The 19,462-nt window shown below is 42.4% G+C and overlaps 1 protein-coding gene across 1 annotated transcript in view; it reads right to left on the minus strand.

Moving 5' to 3' along the window:
* Nucleotides 1-981: 981 nt before the first annotated feature.
* The window catches only part of LOC121550729 (transmembrane protein 132C-like), a 120,664-nt gene continuing 102,183 nt past the window's right edge, over nucleotides 982-19,462 (minus strand). Inside the window, exons 5-7 of the mRNA XM_041863082.1 lie at nucleotides 6,524-6,797; nucleotides 5,386-5,577; nucleotides 982-2,856 (exon numbers count right to left, since the gene is read on the minus strand). Of these exons, the coding sequence (XP_041719016.1) occupies nucleotides 1,669-2,856; nucleotides 5,386-5,577; nucleotides 6,524-6,797 (1,654 nt within the window). The 3' untranslated portion in view covers nucleotides 982-1,668. The remainder of the gene's footprint in view (nucleotides 2,857-5,385; nucleotides 5,578-6,523; nucleotides 6,798-19,462) is intronic.

Below are 19,462 nucleotides of genomic sequence, written 5' to 3' on the forward strand. Positions count from 1 at the left end.
TGATTATTGACCTCAAGTTGATATTATGACTGTTCTGGTTAGCTAACGGATTCATATATGAAGTATGTTTTTTCTGAACCTCTTTCCCCACCCACTTTAGAAGGCTTTTTATTTATTTATTAGGGTTCATGATGGGAATTTTCCATTTCAAAAGAGCGAGTGGAAATCCAATTCCACTTTGTCCTCGCCAAGCATTTCTGCAGGCTCCAAGACATGGGTTAATTAGACCATAATTGGTATTTTTGCAAAAGCTTACAGTAATTTAATTTGAGTTATAGTCCAATCATTAATCAATGTAATCACCATTTCATGCAGTAGGCATCATGTTATCAGTGTTATTTGGGTTGTTAATTGGATTCATTCTGACATTCTTGATTTCTTGTTTCTAGTTTTGTATTATTTGTTATTTGTGTACTTGTTTGACATTTTACTGCACTGTTAGGAGCTAGTAACACAAGCATTTTGCTGCACCCGCTATAACATCTGCTAAACTGTGTACACGACCAATAAACTTTGATTTGAGAAGCACTAATAGTTGCTGGCAGAATAATTGGTGACAGATTCATCCTTTATCCAAATCTAGATGTTGTGCTACCAAGTTTAATGGATTGGTCAAATATACTGTTGAGTTCACTGTAATTAAAGTATGTTTGGCTAAATTCTGAAAATAGAAGAGCAGAAAATGACTTCCAGTGGCTTAATTTTTCTTTATCATGGAAATGTAATATTTGTGAAATGATTCCATTCCTGGTAATTTTTGTAGTCAATTACAATTCCTACACCATATTAGGCTACGAACGGGATTTGTGCTGTGTGGCTTATATGAAGTCATAACCTGGAAAAGCACTAATCTCCATTCAGTCATTGAAGAAAGTGGGCAGGAAAAAGGAATTTATGCTGGCGTGTGTAATGTATTTGCATGTGGTTGGTGGATTGAAGTGGACACGCACGCTACATTGTTGTATGTTCTTTAAATGACAGTTATGAAAATACAATATACAGAGCAACAATACAATGCCTTGTAGGAGGACTGTTCAGTATATACATACAGCCGTTTCTCTGTGTCTTCTGGTAAAGATTAACCTAAAATTTGTGCCTTTATTTCAAACCACATGCAGGACGTTCTGTAGGCTCTGGTCTATCCTGGGGGGCCAGACATTTATCAAAAAACAAAAAAACGACAGGATGTGGAATAGGAAATCAATATTCAAAATGTTACAAAACTTCCAAAACCTTTCTATGAGTACTTTATATACACATCTTGAATATTTGTTCATTTACATTCTTAAATCTACATGTCATCATCTGCGTAACATTTCAAAGTTTTGTCAGTAATGCAGAGCTAGTCTGGGAACATGGCTTGAGTCTACCTACAAAAGAACCATCATGAAATAATGATTAAAAGGTAGGATGATATTAAGAGATAATTTGTTTATCTAAAAATTATATGTTTATTTTCAAGTTAACGATTTGCCATTAGTCCTGTGTGGTATCATTACTATTTTTGTCCTATTGAGTTCATTTTCCCTTTGGCAGTCCCACGTGATTCACAAAAATGTTGCTTCCAGATTTCAACCTCTTCTGGGTTCAGCGTTAGGTGCTGTCCAGGCCCAGCTCACTGTGAAAGGCATAAGGGTGAGTTCGCTATAAGTGCACTGAGCACACGGACTACAGCACCTCTTTTAAAGCACTGTCATTTAACCTCTCCATGTAGTTCCGGAGCTCCTTGGAGTCCCCCAGCTCTACATCTTGGCACACCCACTTAATGTCCTGGCTGTGGCCCATGCTCAGTGTGCTGACAGTGGGGCAGCCATTGTCTGGTGGGATGGTGGTGAAAGTGGTGAACTTCACACGCTTCCTCTTTGTGGTCGGCGAGTCTTCTTTGCTGTCCTTGGCCGTGGCTGTGCAGCACGCCCTGTCTGCCGCCCGGTGCACCTGGCCCTGCACGTTCTTCTGGGAAGAGCCCCCATTGAGCAGGTGGCTGCCCTCTTCCAGCCCGGCGCTGCAGTCCACCATGGAGGTAAGCTCGTCCTGCTGTGGGGACAGGCTCATGTGACTCTCCAGCAGCTCTGCCTCATTCCCCAGCCACACCCAATCGTGGGCGTGGTTCATGCTCTCCTGGCCCTCGATGGACAGCTCCTTGTGGCGGTACTTGAGGGTGTAGGAGATGCAGTTGATGAGGAAGACCAGGATGGCCAGGCAGAAGACCCCCAGCAGGGCGTACATGCCGATCTCCAGGTCAGTGAGGCCCCGGGCTGTCTGGATCAGATCATCATCCATGTTGCGGCTGCGAGGGAGGTCCACCTGGGCAGGGAAGTCTGGCATGTTCTGGACCTGGTTCCCATCGTCTGACAGCTTGTCTCCATTGGGCCTCCTGATGATGGTACTCTTGGTGGTGGTGGTGACCCTCCTCATGACCCCGTCCTCCATGTCAGAGATGGAGCTGCCGTAGTAGTGGGCTTCCAATCCAGTCCTGTCCTGGAAGGGGGACTGCTGCCTGCGGTCGCTGGCCCTGTTCTCCAGCTCCTCGCCCTCCGGCCCATAGTCACTGCTTCTGGAGGTGCCACTGTCGCTCTGGCCAAACTTCACCTTGACGTTGCAGTTCCCTGCAGCCAAAACGCTGCGCCGCTTGAACTTCTGGCAGAGCTCACAGACGGTCATCTCCACCCTGACCAGCAGGCCCTGGCCCTCGGCCTCAGTCACGATCACAGGCCACTTCCAGGAGGGGTCCTGCTGCACTGTCACCACCTCCTCATCCAGAGATGTGGCCGTCAGGACAAAGTAGTCTGGGTTGTACAGATCCAGAGGAGCCATGGAGCCATCACTGAAGTGTAGCCACGCGCTGATCAGAGCCTCCTATACAAACACACACAAAACACACACAGACAGTGAGTAGGTAATACACACATAACCACACACAAACAAGAGCAAAGAAAAAAAAAAAGAAAAACATAATATAATAATATGCCATTTAGCAGACGCTTTTATCCAAAGCGACTTACAGTTTACGTATGGGTGGTCCCGGGGATCGAACCCACTACCCAGGCGTTACAAGCGCCATGCTCTACCAATTGAGCTACAGAGGACCACCCAATGTAACACTGACAACGTCCTCACACAGGGTCACATTATCACATTTTGTAGAGCAACAACCTCACCATTAGTAGAGAATAATTTTAAAACCAATTTAAAACCCATTTATTCATTAGTTGTAAGAATGTATAAATGAGACAGAGCCTATTTCAGAAATGTTCCTGTGCTATTATTTCATTAGGCAAGCTTATCTTATACATCACTGTACAGAGTAATTGGTAACTGCCAGAATTAAAGAAATCGAACCATTTCCTTGAGTGAAACGTTTCTATCACAGGAACAAGAAAGCAAACAAAGTTGCCTGACTACTGGAGACTTCAAACGTGCAAGGTTCAAAGGATCAGAATGTAAAATTACAGCAACAAAATATACTTTTGTAAATTTTTTTGCATTTTTAGAAATGTAGGACTACAGCACTGTGAGTCATAAAGAGCCATATACACTATATATACAAAAGTACTGTATGTGGACACCCCTTAAAATTAGTGGATTCAGCTATTTCAGCCACACCTGTTGCTGACAGGTGGACCGCAGAGTGCTGAAGTGCGTAGCGCGTAAAAATAATCTGTCCTCAGTTGCAACACCAAACTGCCTCTGGAAGCAACGTCAGCACAAGAACTGTTCGTCTGGAGCTTCATGAAATGGGTTTCCATGGCCAAGCAGCCGCACACAAGCCTAAGATCACCATGTACAATGCCAAGCGTCGGCTGGAGTGGTGTAAAGCTCGCCGCCATTGGACTCTGGAGCAATGGAAATGCGTTCTCTGGAGTGAAGAATCACGCTTCACCATCCGGCAGTGCGATGGACTAATCTGGGTTTGGCGGATTCCAGGAGAACGCTACCTGCCCCAATGCATAGTGCCAACTGTAAAGTTTGGTGGAGGAGGAATTATGGTCTGGGCTAGGTTACTTAGTTCCAGTGAAGGGAAATATTAACGCTACAGCATTCAATTACATTCTAGACGATTCTGTGCTTCCAACTTTGTGGGATTTGTTATGTTTCAGCATAACAAATCCCTGTGTACAAAGCGAGGTCTATACAGAAATGGATTGTCGAGATCAGTGTGGAAGAACTTGATTGGCCTGCACAGAGCCCTGACCTCAACCCCATTGAACACCTTTGGGATGAATTGGAACACCGACTGCGAGCCAGGCCTTCCCAGAAGAGTGGAGGCTGTTATAGCAGCAAAGGGGGGACCAACTCCATATTAATGCCCATGATTTTGGAATGAGATGTTCGACGAGCAGGTGTCCATAAACTTCTGGTCATATAGTGTATTACATTAGTGGGAATCATAAGGTAGGGGATAGCTCACTAAAGACCCACTGTTTCGCTAACAGTGCTGTGCTCAGCAGTGGAGGCTGCTGATGGGAAGACGGCTCATGATAATGGCTGGAATGGAGCGAATGAAATTTGATACCATTCCACCTATTGCGCTCCAGCCATTACCACGAGCCGTCCTCTCCAATTAAAGGTGCCACCAACCTCCTGTGGTGCTCAGAGAGCTGAGGGGACACAGATTAAAAGATAGGGAAAATACAGTATCAGACAGTCACATTAAAGACAGCAAATGAGGATTTGCCACAGACAAGCATCTTAAGTCCCTTTCTGCAATTTGCTCTTTAATATGGCCACAGGACAAATCCCCGGGAGCAGGGGAGGAGATCCCTGTGGGCTGCAATTGCTCTCTAATTACAGATCCTCTAGGGGAATTCCTGGACGCTTATCCCCGCACGGACATCATCCCTACAGAGATCGGACTGATAAAACTAGCCTGTCCTCCATTCTATCCTTTCTCTAGAAAGAGAAAGGGATCAAAGCGTTCACAAGAGAAGGAGAGCAAGGGAGAAAGTGAGGCGAAAGACGATAGGACAGCAAGAGCTCGGCCTGTAAATTGTGTTTTCTTACAGAAACTTTTACACACTCTGAGATTAAGCTTCCCTTTCTATTAGATGCCTAAGGAAACACATTCTGTCACACTCTGCTTTTCAAGAGTTGGAGTTAAGAGGGTTAGGAATGCAGTGGAACGAACAAACAAGCACAGGCATTCACACACACACACACACACACACACACACACACACACACACACACACACACACACACACACACACCGTATTCACAGTACTTACTGAATGTTTACATTAAAGGACTGCAATTGTGTGAAAGGGGATCCAAACAGTCAAGGCTTACATTAAATAATCTACTATAAACTGTTTCTTAAATCACATTTTTAATCAAAGGGATGTTAACTGATCGTTTCCAAAGATCTCTACAGTATGTTGAACAGACCTGTTTTGGGCTCTGCAGCACTTCCTGTGTGGTTGCCGTGGCGAGGATTGCCCTGTTGCTTCCTGGGCTGAGCTGCAGGTTCAGAGCCAGGCCGGTGACCAGCTGCACCCCCAGCTCTGTGATGGTCACTTTCTCATTCACTACCGTCACCGTCTTTTCTGCCAGGATGGAGTCCGACAGGGGGGACAGGACCTGGGACAACACAAGGGAGAGGGAAGGAAGGAGGGAGGGGGAGAGCGAGAGAGAGAGAGAGAGAAACCCTTGGAATTAATCCAGATTAAAGATGGGACATGAAAAGCATTACTCTTTGAAAGAAACAAGTTACTTTTTTCCCCAAGAAAACATCAGAGGGGATGTGAGGTGAGCGGGTCTTTCAAAACACAGGCTTTTATATTAGATATATAAAAGCCTGGTATAACCGTGTGCATTATGCAACACACACTCATTCACATCCATGTGCTCACAGCTGTGTGGACGTCAAACATCACCTTCACAGTGTTGTCACACAACCATGTTACCTTGTTTAAGTAGGGAGACGCTCTGTAAATCCTGCAGTGATTCTCAGCTCTGACCTTGATGCCTTCCAACATTATGCTGGCTTCCATTTAATTTGACAAGGATATAGATTGAGTTATTTGTCTGTAAATGGAGTGACCTGAACAAGCCCTTCCACTATTCATTGTCAGGTGTTTATCCAGGAAACATTAATCAAATGATGATGTGAAGAGAAAACCACCAGCAATACACACTGGAGTAGGCAGAAACCTGATGTTAATGGAACTTTCCTGGTAATCCAATTAGTGCATACCTAATTTCATTTTGAAAATAAATAGATCTTTCCCTGTGTACCCATTCATTGAGATCCCTCTCTAGCTCTTTGTGAGGAAATAGGTGTGACACTAATATAGATTTTATCTACTCCACTCGACATTTGCAAATCCCATTGTTATGACTGACTTCAGATGACTGTTTTTAAGGTATTTTCAGCTCTATTATTAAAACAGACAGGGATGTTTTACTGTTCTATTTTCCAGCTCCTTCCACCTCCCCTCACTCCTCTCTCTAGTCAAACTTGTTCTGTTTATTTTTACTCATCCGTTGTACTGAAACACCTGATCATAACACACATACAGCGTACCTGGATGGTGGTCATCCCCATGTCTAGTCCCACCAGTATGTGCCCGTCCTGTAGCTGAGCTATCTGGGGGTCCTCCACCTTCAGGAAGTCCCACACCAGCCCAGTGATGTCCACTTGCCAATCACTGCCCAGCATGAAGGTCAGTTGACCACGGGGGTCGGCGGATTCGGTTACAAAGTGTGTCAACACTCGAACCATGGCATTCTGGTACTGTAACGTGCAGCTCCTTCCTCTCCGGTCTTCATCATCCTCATCATCACTGTCCCGTGCAGACCTGCCATCACAAACAAAGCCAGTCATATAACATGAGAAACTAACCCCAACACTGGACAAGTCTAACATGAACATCTCTAACACCCACCCACTGATAGCAAATTCTGTTCAGGATGCTATAGGCATCCAATCATCTTCTCAAAGAAGGGAGTGTGTCTCAATGAGAATATTTATTGCAGTGTGAAAGCAAGTGTGAAAGCAAGACTTACAAGGTTACAATGTTGCTTTTGTATGTGGAATTTACCTGTAAAGTTGCTTTTAAACAAATGCTGCCACAACAGCACTGATGTCAAGCAATGGGACAGGACAGGCATGCCTCTGGTAAACAGCAATGCTTTATCAACAGTGTGCTAATCACAGCACTGCAAAAAGTGAAATCTAAGCAAGCTTAAATATCTTATATTGAGTGATAATTCACTTAAAATTGTGGGGGGTTTTCAGTTTTTTTCTTACCAAGCTTAATTATCGAACATCATTTTGCTTATTTTAACCTTAAAGGGCAACTCCAACCATTTTCAACCTCATTTTCATGATCTCCAGCACAATAGCAGTGTCTACATATGTGAAAACAGCGCATTTCTACATTTTGTCAACAACAACAACAAAAAACTACACCGTTCTACCCGATGACATCATCAAAAGTTTAAACACTTTTCAAACACTGAGATTCGCAGTGATGTGGAGAGCAAAATAATACTCTCCCTCTAGCTAGAAACTCGTTGCAGGTTTTGAAAATCACTGTTTCTTATTTTTAATCCTACCCTGTGAGCATTTTTTAGGACCTTTCTTATCTTTTTAACCACAGATCATAGAAATGTGCCATTTTCATATACAGTGCTGTGAAAAAGTATTTGTCCCCTTTCTAATTTTCTCTACTTTTGCATATTTTTTATACTGAATGTTATCAGATCTTCAACCATAACCTAATATTAAATAAAGGGAACCTGAGTGAACAAATAACACAACAATTACATACTTATTTCATTTATTTCATAAACAACGTTATGCAACACCCAATGCCCCTGTGAGAAAAAGGAATTGCCCCCTTACACTCAATAACTGGTTGTGCCACCTTTAGCTGCAATAACTCCAACAAAATGCTTCCTGCAGTTGTTGATCAGTCTCTCACGTCGCTGTGGAGGAATTTTGGCCTACTCTTCCATGCAGAACTACTTTAACTCAGCAACATTTGTGGGCCATCTGTCTGTGAGCTGAAGCTGAAGCGCAGCTGGGTCATGCAGCAAGACAATAATCCAAAACACACAATCAAGTCTACGATTTTTAAAGATATTTTACCTTAATAAAAAATAAAAAATGAATTATCACTCAATATAAGATATTTAGGCTTTCTTCCATTTCACTTTTTGCAGTGAGGGCCTCGCCTATCCTGTTGCCTCATCTCCTCATGTCTGGCCATAAACACACACACCCACAAGGTTTGATATCATAATGGGAGAGAAAAGAGTGAAAGTTAATCTCTTGAAATATAATTATTGTGATTATCCTCTCTCGTTGTCTCTCTTCCTGTCCGACACCCTTAATAAGTATCCCTCGATGTGTGGCAGAATGGGGTCTGGCAATGAAGAGTGAAGACGCTAGCTAAGCTGGTTAGAGATCAGCCTTAAGGCTCATGATTTCCACTGACAAGATCAGAGGAATTTCAGGACAAGGGTTATTTTGACAAGTACTCACAGCAATTAATTAGTATTCAGTAAAACATAATACAAAAAGGAAAGTGAATAAAGAATTGAAAATGCCTGTCTGTGTTTATTACACTGTGGTGTGACATTTCCAGCTTAACTGTAGTTTGGGTTTAGCAGCCCATTCTCTTATGGAATATGCCTGGAGGTGTCGATTCTGCATGTACCAGATTACGTTTGGACCTGGCGAAATGTGGAAGCTATACCATCCACTAGGGGTAACATGAGTGCCTATTACCATCTAGTAGGTTTGTGGCTTGCTAGGGTGTTGTGGATGGGGATGGTGGATGGGCGTTTAAGCCGCAGACTCTGGCTCCGAGGGTCGGGTGCTAGGCTAGGTTTTAAGCCTTTCCCAAAACCTTAACCCTTAACTTAACCACGGAATTAATGCCTAACTTAAGTTGAACCCTATCACTAACCTTAACCCTAAACTTGACCATTCGAAATTAATGCCTAAACTTAAGTTTTTGTTTAATTTTTTTATTTGGCTGACAGCTAAGAGTTTGGCTGACAGCTAAGATACGGCACTAAATGGCGTAATTAAAACGTCAAGCCATGGCGTAGATTCTATGACAGCTAATATACAGCAGCACATGGCGTAATTCTGTTGCTGCAGTTACGCCACAGGTTAGCGTTTTATTTGGCGATTGGGTTGGCTAATCTAGTTTACTAATACTGTAGTGAGGGTCTCCCAGCTCCTATAGGCCAGGGTCTGGGTAGTGGACAGGTCCAGTCCAGGGGGATTATTCCAAGTATGGGCAGAGTGAGAGAATGTGATTGGGGCAGAGTGAGAGAATGTGATTGGGACAGAGTGAGATAATGTGATTGGGGAAGAGTGAGCGAATGTGATTGGGGCAGAGTGAGCGGAAAACAGAGGGCGTATCGATCAGATGTCCTGTGTGCATTTAACTCCTGACATACACTACCAGTCAAAAGTTTGGACACACCTACTCATTCAAGGGTTTTTCTTTATTTTTACTATTCTTTACATTGTAGAATAATAGTGAAGACATCAAAACTACGAAATAACACATATGGAATCATATAGTAACCAAAGAAGTGTTAAACAAATCAAAATATATGTTGTGTTTGAGATTCTTCAAATAGCCACCATTTGCCTTGATGACAGCTTTGCACACTCTTGGCATTCTCTCAACCAGCTTCATGAGGTAGTCACCTGGAATGCGTTTCAATTAACAGGTGTGCCTTCTTAAAAGTTAATTTTTTGAATTTCTTTCCTTCTTAATGCGTTTGAGCCAATCAGTTGTGTTGTGAGGTACAAGGTATGCTGTGATGAAACCAATGTTACATCATGTGTGTTGGATGAACTAAAACAAACAGCTATTAATCACTTATTTTCTGTTTTGTGCTGTAATTAGGTAATGGATCCATATCTTGTTAGCCTCCAGGACAGCCTAGACCGGAGGTTCCAACACCTGGAGATTCTGGGGGTCTTCAGTGTGTTGGGACCTCAGGCTGTGTTCTGTAGTGAGAGGATAAACATCTTTAACCTGACCCTCCTCTCCAGGCAGTTCTTGCAAGAGCCAGAGGCTGCTGTGCTGCAAGAGTGGCCCTCTTACAAGCAACGTGCTATTGGCGCATTCAATGTATGGCATGAGTGTGACAATCTTTTGAAGATAACATTTTAGGCCAGTGTTGCCCAACCCTTTTTCCTGTTGAACTACCACTCTGTTGGCTCTTCTTTAATGTTGTACATCTTTTAGTTTTTCATGTATTTCAGGTGTTGGACCAGCTGACGGCAATGACAAAGCTGGCCTCACAGTTTGATGAGTGGGGGCAGTCTACCCCTGCCTTAGCCAGCTGGCAGCATTCGCACTGACTATACCAGTGTCTTCCGTTAATTGTGAGAGGGACTTCTCTGCAATGAAATGAGTAAGAACATTTAAATGTGAAAGAAGATCCTCTTTGTCCATCTCCCTTCTCTTATTATTCTTTCTGTTATTGCAGGTCAAAACAGACTTGAGGAACAGATTGCAGGGAAAGCATCTAGCCGCCTGCATGCGGCTCTCCATCAAGGAGCTCAATTACAGGAGGGAGTTGGAAATCTTTTTACCAAAAGCCCAGAAGAATAAAGTGCTCTGACAAAGGCTGTAAACTATGTCAGAACCAGTTTTTGTCAGAACCTGGCAAGAGATTTCCAATGCCCTCCTTTATAATATAATATAATATGCCATTTAGCAGACGCTTTTATCCAAAGCGACTTACAGTCATGCATGCATACATTTTTTTTTGTGTATGGGTGGTCCCAGGGCTCGAACCCACTACCTTGGCGTTTCAAGCACCGTGCTCTACCAGTTGAGCTACAGAGGACCACATCAGGACCACACCTTTTGTGATGAACATGAATTAGTGGGCTCTAATTCATGTTCAGTCAAATGTTCCTCTGTTAATTTTGTCAAGATAAACTTTTTTATTTAAGAAAGAAGGTCTCTTGATTGACAGCCGTCCCATATAGATTGCAAAATAGTTGGGAAGAGATTTTTGACGTACCAATCCCATGGCATAGTGTTTATGAACTGATACGCAAAACGACGCCGGATTCAAAACTTAGAATTTGTATTATTTAAAATTCTTGCTACCAATAGAATGTTATTTATATGGGGGATACAATCTTCCCAGCTCTGCAGATTTGACTGCGAAGAGACAGAATCATTAGATCATTTGTTTTGGTACTGGCCATTTGTAGCTTGTCTTTGGACACAGGTCCAGGAATGGCTAAAGGATTGCAATATTTACCTGGAGCTAACCCTGCAGATAGCATTACTGTGTGCTCTGAAAAGTCATAGTCAATCGATCAATAATATAATAATACTTTTAGCAAAAATGTTTAATTTAATTTACAATCTGTAGAAACAATGAGAATAGAAAGGTTCAGAACTTTTGTAAAACATCACAGTACAGTTGAAAAATATATGGCAAATAGAAATACAATATGGATGGTGTTAAGAGATAGATGGGTGGTGTTGAATGGAGTTGAAGGATGGGACTAATAACAACTAACAACAATTAATAACAACAAGATAACTAACAATGTAAGCATAATGTGTCCATAAAAAGTATATAGGTTATAGGTTGAGAGCTTTTGTGAAAGAGCACAGTTAGAAAGATATGGCATATAGAAGCAAACCAGATGGACATCATGAAAATGATCGGAGAGGTTGAGGGTAGAGGAAGTTCAGGAGTAAAAACAAACAAAATAGAATTATTGTAAAATTGACTGTCCATAAAATGTATATAGTATGTATAAGCTGGAAGTAGAGGCCTAAGCATTGTTGTTCATTAGTTTACTCCAATTAGGGAAGGGGTGTTGGGGTTGGAAAGTAATAAAGGGAAATATATATTTTTAAAGGATATGTATATGTATGTATGTGTATGTATGTATGTATGTATGTAAGTATTTGACCCCTCTGCAAAACATGACTTAGTACTTGGTGGCAAAACCCTTGTTGGCAATCACAGAGGTCAGACGTAGTTGGCCACCAGGTTTGCACACATCTCAGGAGGGATTTTGTTCCACTCCTCTTTGCAGATCTTCTCCAAGTCATTAAGGTTTCGAGGCTGACGTTTGGCAACTCGAACCTTCAGCTCCCTCCACAGATTTTCTATGGGATTAAGGTCTGTAGACTGGCTAGTCCACTCCAGGACCTTAATGCGCCTCTTCTTGAGCCACTCCTTTGTTGCCTTGGTCGTGTGCTTTGGGTCATTGTCATGCTGGAATATCCATCCACGACCCATTTTCAATACCCTGGCTGAGGGAAGGAGGTTCTCACCCAAGATTTGATGGTACATGGCCCCGTCCATCGTCCCTTTGATGTGGTGAAGTTGTCCTGTCCCCTTAGCAGAAAAACACCCCCAAAGCATAATGTTTCCACCTCCATGTTTGACGGTGGGGGATGGTGTTCTTGGGGTCATAGGCAGCATTCCTCCTCCTCCAAACACGGCGAGTTGAGTTGATGCCAAAGAGCTTGATTTTGGTCTCATCTGACCACAACACTTTCACCCTGTTCTCCTATGAATCATTCAGATGTTCATTGGCAAACTTCAGATGGCCCTGTATATGTGCTTTCTTGAGCAGGGGGACCTTGCGGGCGCTGCAGGATTTCAGTCCTTCACGGCGTAGTGTGTTACCAATTGTTTTCTTGGTGACTATGGTCCCAGCTGCCTTGAGATCATTGACAAGATCCCCCCATGTAGTTCTGGGCTGATTCCTCACCGTTCTTATGATCATTGTAACTCCACGAGGTGAGATCTTGCATGGAGCCCCAGGCCGAGGGAGATTGACAGTTATTTTGTGTGTCTTCCATTTGCGAATAAATCGCACCAACTGTTGTCACCTTCTCACCAAGCTGCTTGGCGATGGTCTTGTAGCCCATTCCAGCCTTGTGTAGGTCTACAATCTTGTCCCTGACATCCTTGGAGAGCTCTTTGGTCTTGGCCATGATTTATTGATTGCTTCTGTGGACAGGTGTCTTTTATACAGGTAACAAACTGAGATTAGGAGCACTCCCTTTAAGAGTGTGCTCCTAATCCCAGCTCGTTACCTGTATAAAAGACACCTGGGAGCCAGAAATCTTTCTGATTGAGAGGGGGTCAAATACTTAATTCCCTCATTAAAATGCAAATCAATTTATAAAATTTTTGACATAAGTTTTTCTGGATATTTTTGTTGTTATTCTGTCTCTCACTGTTCAAATAAACCTACCATTAAAATTATAGACTGATCATTTCTTTGTCAGTGGGCAAACATACAAAATCAGCAGGGGATCAAATACTTTTTTTCCCTCACTGTATATATAAACTCAGCAAAAAAAGAAACGTCCTGCCACTGTCAACTGCGTTTATTTTCAGCAAACATAACATGTGTAAATATTTGTATGAACATAACAAGATTCAACAACTGAGGCATAAACTGAACAAGTTCCACAGACATGTGACTAACAGAAATGGAATAATGTGTCCCTGAACAAAGGGGGGGTCAAAATCAAAAGTAACAGTCAGTATCTGGGGTGGCCACCAGCTGCATTAAGTACTGCAGTGCATCTCCTCCTCATGGACTGCACCAGATTTGCCAGTCCTTGCTGTGAGATGTTATCCCACTCTTCCACCAAGGCACCTGCAAGTTCCCAGACATTTCTGGGGGGAATGGCCCTAGCCCACACCCTCCAATCCAACAGGTCCCAGACGTGCTCAATGGGATTGAGATCCGTGCTCTTCGCTGGCCATGGCAGAACACTGACATTCCTGTCTTGCAGGAAATCACGCACAGAACGAGCAGTATGGCTGGTGGCATTGTCATGCTGGAGGGTCATGCTCATTCCTTCGACGATAAACGCGAATCCGACCATCACCCCTGGTGAGACAAAACCGCGACTCGTCAGTGAAGAGCACTTTTTGCCAGTCCTGTCTGGTCCAGCATTGGTGTGTTTGTGCCCATAGGCAACGTTGTTGCCGGTGATGTCTGGTGAGGACCTGCCTTACAACAGGCCTACAAGCCCTCAGTCCAGCCTCTCTCAGCCTATTGCGGACAGTATGAGCACTGATGGAGGAATTGTGCGTTCCTGGTGTAACTCGGGCAGTTGTTGTTGCCATCCTGTACCTGTCCCGCAGGTGTGATGTTCGGATGTACCGATCCTGTGCAGGTGTTGTTACATGTGGTCTGCCACTGCGAGGACGATCAGCTGTCAGTCCTGTCTCCTTGTAGCGCTGTCTTAGGCGTCTCGCAGTACGGACATTGCAATTTGTTGCCCTGTCCACATCTGCAGTCCTCATGCCTCCTTGCAGCATGCCTAAGGCACGTTCACGCAGATGAACAGGGACCCTGGGCATCTTTCTTTTGGTGTTTTTCAGAGTCAGTAGAAAGGCCTCTTTAGTGTCCTAAGTTTTCATAACTGTGACCTTAATTGCCTACCGTCTGTAAGCTGTTAGTATCTTAACGACCATTCCACAGATGCATGTACATTAATTGTTTATGGTTCATTGAACACACATGGGAAACAGTGTTTAAACCCTTTACAATGAAGATCTGTGAAGTTATTTGGATTTTTACGAATTATCTTTGAAAGACAGGATCCTGAAAAAGGGACATTTCTTTTTTTGCTGAGTTATATATATATATATATATACAGTGGGGAAAAAAAGTATTTAGTCAGCCACCAATTGTGCAAGTTCTCCCACTTAAGAAGATGAGAGAGGCCTGTAATTTTCATCATAGGTACACGTCAACTATGACAGACAAAATGAGAAAAAAAATTCCAGAAAATCACATTGTAGGATTTTTAATGAATTTATTGGCATATGATGGTGGAAAATAAGTATTTGATCAATAACAAAAGTTTCTCAATACTTTGTTATATACCCTTTGTTGGCAATGACACAGGTCAAACGTTTTCTGTAAGTCTTCACAAGGTTTTCACACACTGTTGCTGGTATTTTGGCCCATTCCTCCATGCAGATCTCCTCTAGAGCAGTGATGTTTTGGGGCTGTCGCTGGGCAACACAGACTTTCAACTCCCTCCAAAGATTTTCTATGGGGTTGAGATCTGGAGACTGGCTAGGCCACTCCAGGACCTTGAAATGCTTCTTACGAAGCCACTCCTTCGTTGCCCGGGCGGTGTGTTTGGGATCATTGTCATGCTGAAAGACCCAGCCACGTTTCATCTTCAATGCCCTTGCTGATGGAAGGAGGGTTTCACTCAAAATCTCACGATACATGGCCCCATTCATTCTTTCCTTTACACGGATCAGTCGTCCTGGTCCCTTTGCAGAAAAACAGCCCCAAAGCATGATGTTTCCAACCCCATGCTTCACAGTAGGTATGGTGTTCTTTGGATGCAACTCAGCATTCTTTGTCCTCCAAACATGACGAGTTGAGTTTTTACAAAAAAGTTATATTTTGGTTTCATCTGACCATATGACATTCTCCCAATCCTCTTCTGGATCATCCAAATGCACTTCAGACGGGCCTGGACATGTACTGGCTTAAGCAGGGGGACACGTCTCGCACTGCAGGATTTGAGTCCCTGGCGGCGTAGTGTGTTACTGATGGTTGGCTTTGTTACTTTGGTCCCAGCTCTCTGCAGGTCATTCACTAGGTCCCCCCGTGTGGTTCTGGGATTTTTGCTCACCGTTCTTGTGATCATTTTGACCCCACGGGGTGAGATCTTGCGTGGAGCCCCAGATCGAGGGAGATTATCAGTGGTCTTGTATGTCTTCCATTTCCTAATAATTGCTCCCACAGTTGATTTCTTCAAACCAAGCTGCTTACCTATTGCAGATTCAGTCTTCCCAGCCTGGTGCAGGTCTACAATTTTGTTTTTGGTGTCCTTTGACAGCTCTTTGGTCTTGGCCATTGTGAAGTTTGGAGTGTGACTGTTTGAGGTTGTGGACAGGTGTATTTTATACTGATAACAAGTTCAAACAGGTGCCATTAATACAGGTAACGAGTGGAGGACAGAGGAGCCTCTGAAAGAAGAAGTTACAGGTCTGTGAGAGCCAGAAATCTTGCTTGTTTGTAGGTGACCAAATACTTATTTTCCACCATAATTTGAAAATAAATTCATTAAAAATCCTACAATGGGATTTTCTGGATTTTTTTCCTCAATTTGTCTGTCATAGTTGACGTGTACCTATGATGAAAATTACAGGCCTCTCTCATCTTTTTAAGTGGGAGAACTTGCACAATTGGTGGCTGACTAAATACTTTTTTTCCCCACTGTATATATATATATATATATATATATATATATATATATATATATATATATATATATATGATATAGATATAGATATAGATATATAGATATATAGATATATTTGCGAGAAAAAAACATATGGGGGATTGGAAGTGATGCAGACAATTACATTGATGGAAGTTACAATCTATCTGCAATATTAAAGCTGATTATTTAAGAAAATTATTTAAAAAATAAAATAAAAAAAAGGTATCTTGTGTTTCTTTAGATAGCTGCAGCACTCAACCTTAAAATGCATACTGTATACTATAATAATTTTACCAATACGTTATTGAGCTCATTTCTGGGGGTGGAAATTATATTTTAGATGGTTTATTTGAGGTTTTTTCCTTTTAAAAAGTCATCAGAACCAAGCTTTTCAGTACTTATACATATTTTTTTTGTTTTTTTGGGGGGGGGGAGACCCAGAACCCCCCCAACTGTGGGACCTTATATAGACAGATGTGTGCCTTTCCAAATCAAGTCCAATCAATTGAATTTACCACAGGTGGACTCTAATAAAGTTGTAAAAACATCTCAAGGATGATCAATGGAAACAGGATGCACCTGAGCTCAATTTCAAGTCTCATAGCAAAGGGTCTGAATACTTATGTAAATAAGGTATTTCTGCTTTTCATTTTTTATAAATTTGCAAAAATCTAAAAACCTGTTTTCGCTTTGTCATTATGGGGTATTGTGTGTAGATTGATGAAGGATATTTTTTTTTTGACATCTTTTTTAAATAAGGCTGTAATGTAACAAAATGTGGAAAAGGTCAAGGGGTCTGAATACTTTCCGAATGCACTGTATTAACCATCATATCAAAGTAAACTTGGAGTCACACGATAACATGTTGTGTGGTCCTCCCACTATGACTCGGGAAAGTATGCAGTTTATTAGGCTACAGATGAAATAAGTTATGATGAACTGATGATGAAAAAAATTATCTTGCTCTTTTGTCCATAATAATCTTATCATGTAGGCTATTCATGCACAGCCTTTTATCCACAACAAGTCAATTTGATGGAAACACATCTCTGATGGGAAAATGCGCATATAGTTTTTATGCAAATTTTAGAATATTCGCATGAAAATTCGTCGCCAATTGGATGGAAACCTAGCTAATAACGTACTTAATTGTTACCCAGAATTATTTGATATTGAGATAAAAACGGCTGCATTGGACCTGTAATCTAATAGGTAAATCCAACAGGTAACAACCTGCATCTGAAAGAAATGTCTCCCTCCTCTTCATTCACTCTCATTCCCAGATTGAGCTTCGGAAGAGATGTTTGTGTCATGCTGATTTTCCACTGCCCCGTGGACTCTGTTGGGTATTTGTTTTGGCATTTTGCTGCATGTTGTTTTACTGTTACAAAGACATAATGAAGATAATTTGGAGAGAGATGGACGGAACTGCAGCTGCATTTTGTCTTCCAAGAAAATCTATTGCTTTTATGGTCTACATTTCTGAATAACATTAAAATACGGGTACACAATGTACTGTCAAAGGAGGCCAGTTAGTGCCATTGTTTTGGCAAGGTCAGCATTTGAGGATAATACACAAGCACTTACAGTACCAGTCAAAAGTTTGGACACACCTACTCATTCAAGGGTTTTTCTTAATTTTTACTATTTTCTACATTGTAGAATAATAGTGAAGACATTGAAATTCTTCAAATAGCCACCCTTTGTCTTGATGACAGCTTTGCACACTGTTGGCATTCTCTCAACCAGCTTCATGAGGTAGTCTTCTGGAATGCATTTCAATTAACAGGTGTGCCTTCTTAAAAGTTAATTTGTGGAATTTCTTTCCTTCTTAATGCGTTTGAGTTGTGTTGTGACAAGGTAGGGGAGTATAGAGAATATAGCCCTATTTGGTAAAAGACCAAGTCCATATTATGGCAAGAACAGCTCAAATAAGCAAAGAGGAACAATAGTCCATCATTACTTTAACACATGAAGGTCAGTCAATACGGAACATTTCAAGAACTTTGAAAGTTTCTTCAAGTGCAGTCGCAAAAACCATCAAGTGCTATGATGAAACTGGCTCTCATGAGGACCGCCACAGGAATGGAAGAGCCAGAGTTACCTCTGCTGCAGAGGATAAGTTCATTAGAGTTACCAGCCTCAGAAATTGCAGCCCAAATAATTGCTTCACAGAGTTCAAGTAACAGACACATCTCAACATCAACTGTTCAGAGGAGACTGTGTTAATCAGGCCTTCATGGTCAAATCGAATTGAAAGAAACCACACCAATAAGAAGAAGAGACTTGCTTGGGCCAAGAAACACGAGCAATGGACATTAGACCGGTGGAAATTTGTCCTGTGGTCTGGATAAGCATTTAGGGAAAACTTTGACATCTATTGTTATCTCCAAAGTTTTGGCATTTTCCATTCAGCCGCGAATCCGCCATAGAAATAGAAAGAATAAGATGAAGCTCTGGTAATATGGATAGCCTAACTATTGAACGGTTTGGATTAGAGACGCGTTTTTCTACATTATAATGAACACGGTGAAACATTTGGTAGGCTACTGGTAGGCTATTCGGCTAAATTCAATTTAAAACTAAAACATTTCTCTCCGCCGTCAAGAAAGGGGCCACTAAAATGTTTTGCCAAGAGGTGGGGGGCCCCCCAACTAGAAGCTAGAGCCGGCCCTGACTGTCACTCCCCCTCTCTCTCCTCTCTCTCTTTCTTTCTCTCTCTCCCCTGTGTCTGTGTGGAACACTTGGCAGCCAATCAGACGGAGGCAGGTCCCTTCTCTTGGTATTGTGGCTCTGAGTGGCCCCCTGCACTGTGGGTTCCCTGGACTGTGGACAGTGCCGGTGCCCGCTCTCGTCACTAGTCACACCTCTACTTTGCAAGGTCACGCCTGTTATTCCCTAATAAACAAAGATGGTCTGTATCCCAGTGGTCTGTCGGCAGCCATGCCAGACCGGACACACTCTCATTAACAACGACAACAGAAATGAGCTATCCCTGCCAAAAGAGGCATACCAACACACATTTGGAAAACAACGTCGCACACAACAAAACAAGCCCCCACCAATCCAAACTACAGTGAGCTCCAAAAGTATTGGGACAGTGACACATTTTTGGTTGTTTTGGCTCTGTACTCCAGCACTTTGAATTTGAAATGATACAATGGCTATGAGGTTAAAGTGCAGACTGTCAGCTCTAATTTGAGGGTATTTTATCCATATCGGGTGAA

Source organism: Coregonus clupeaformis, chromosome 18 (genome assembly GCF_020615455.1).
Source record: "Coregonus clupeaformis isolate EN_2021a chromosome 18, ASM2061545v1, whole genome shotgun sequence".
NCBI classification, from domain to species: domain Eukaryota; kingdom Metazoa; phylum Chordata; class Actinopteri; order Salmoniformes; family Salmonidae; genus Coregonus; species Coregonus clupeaformis.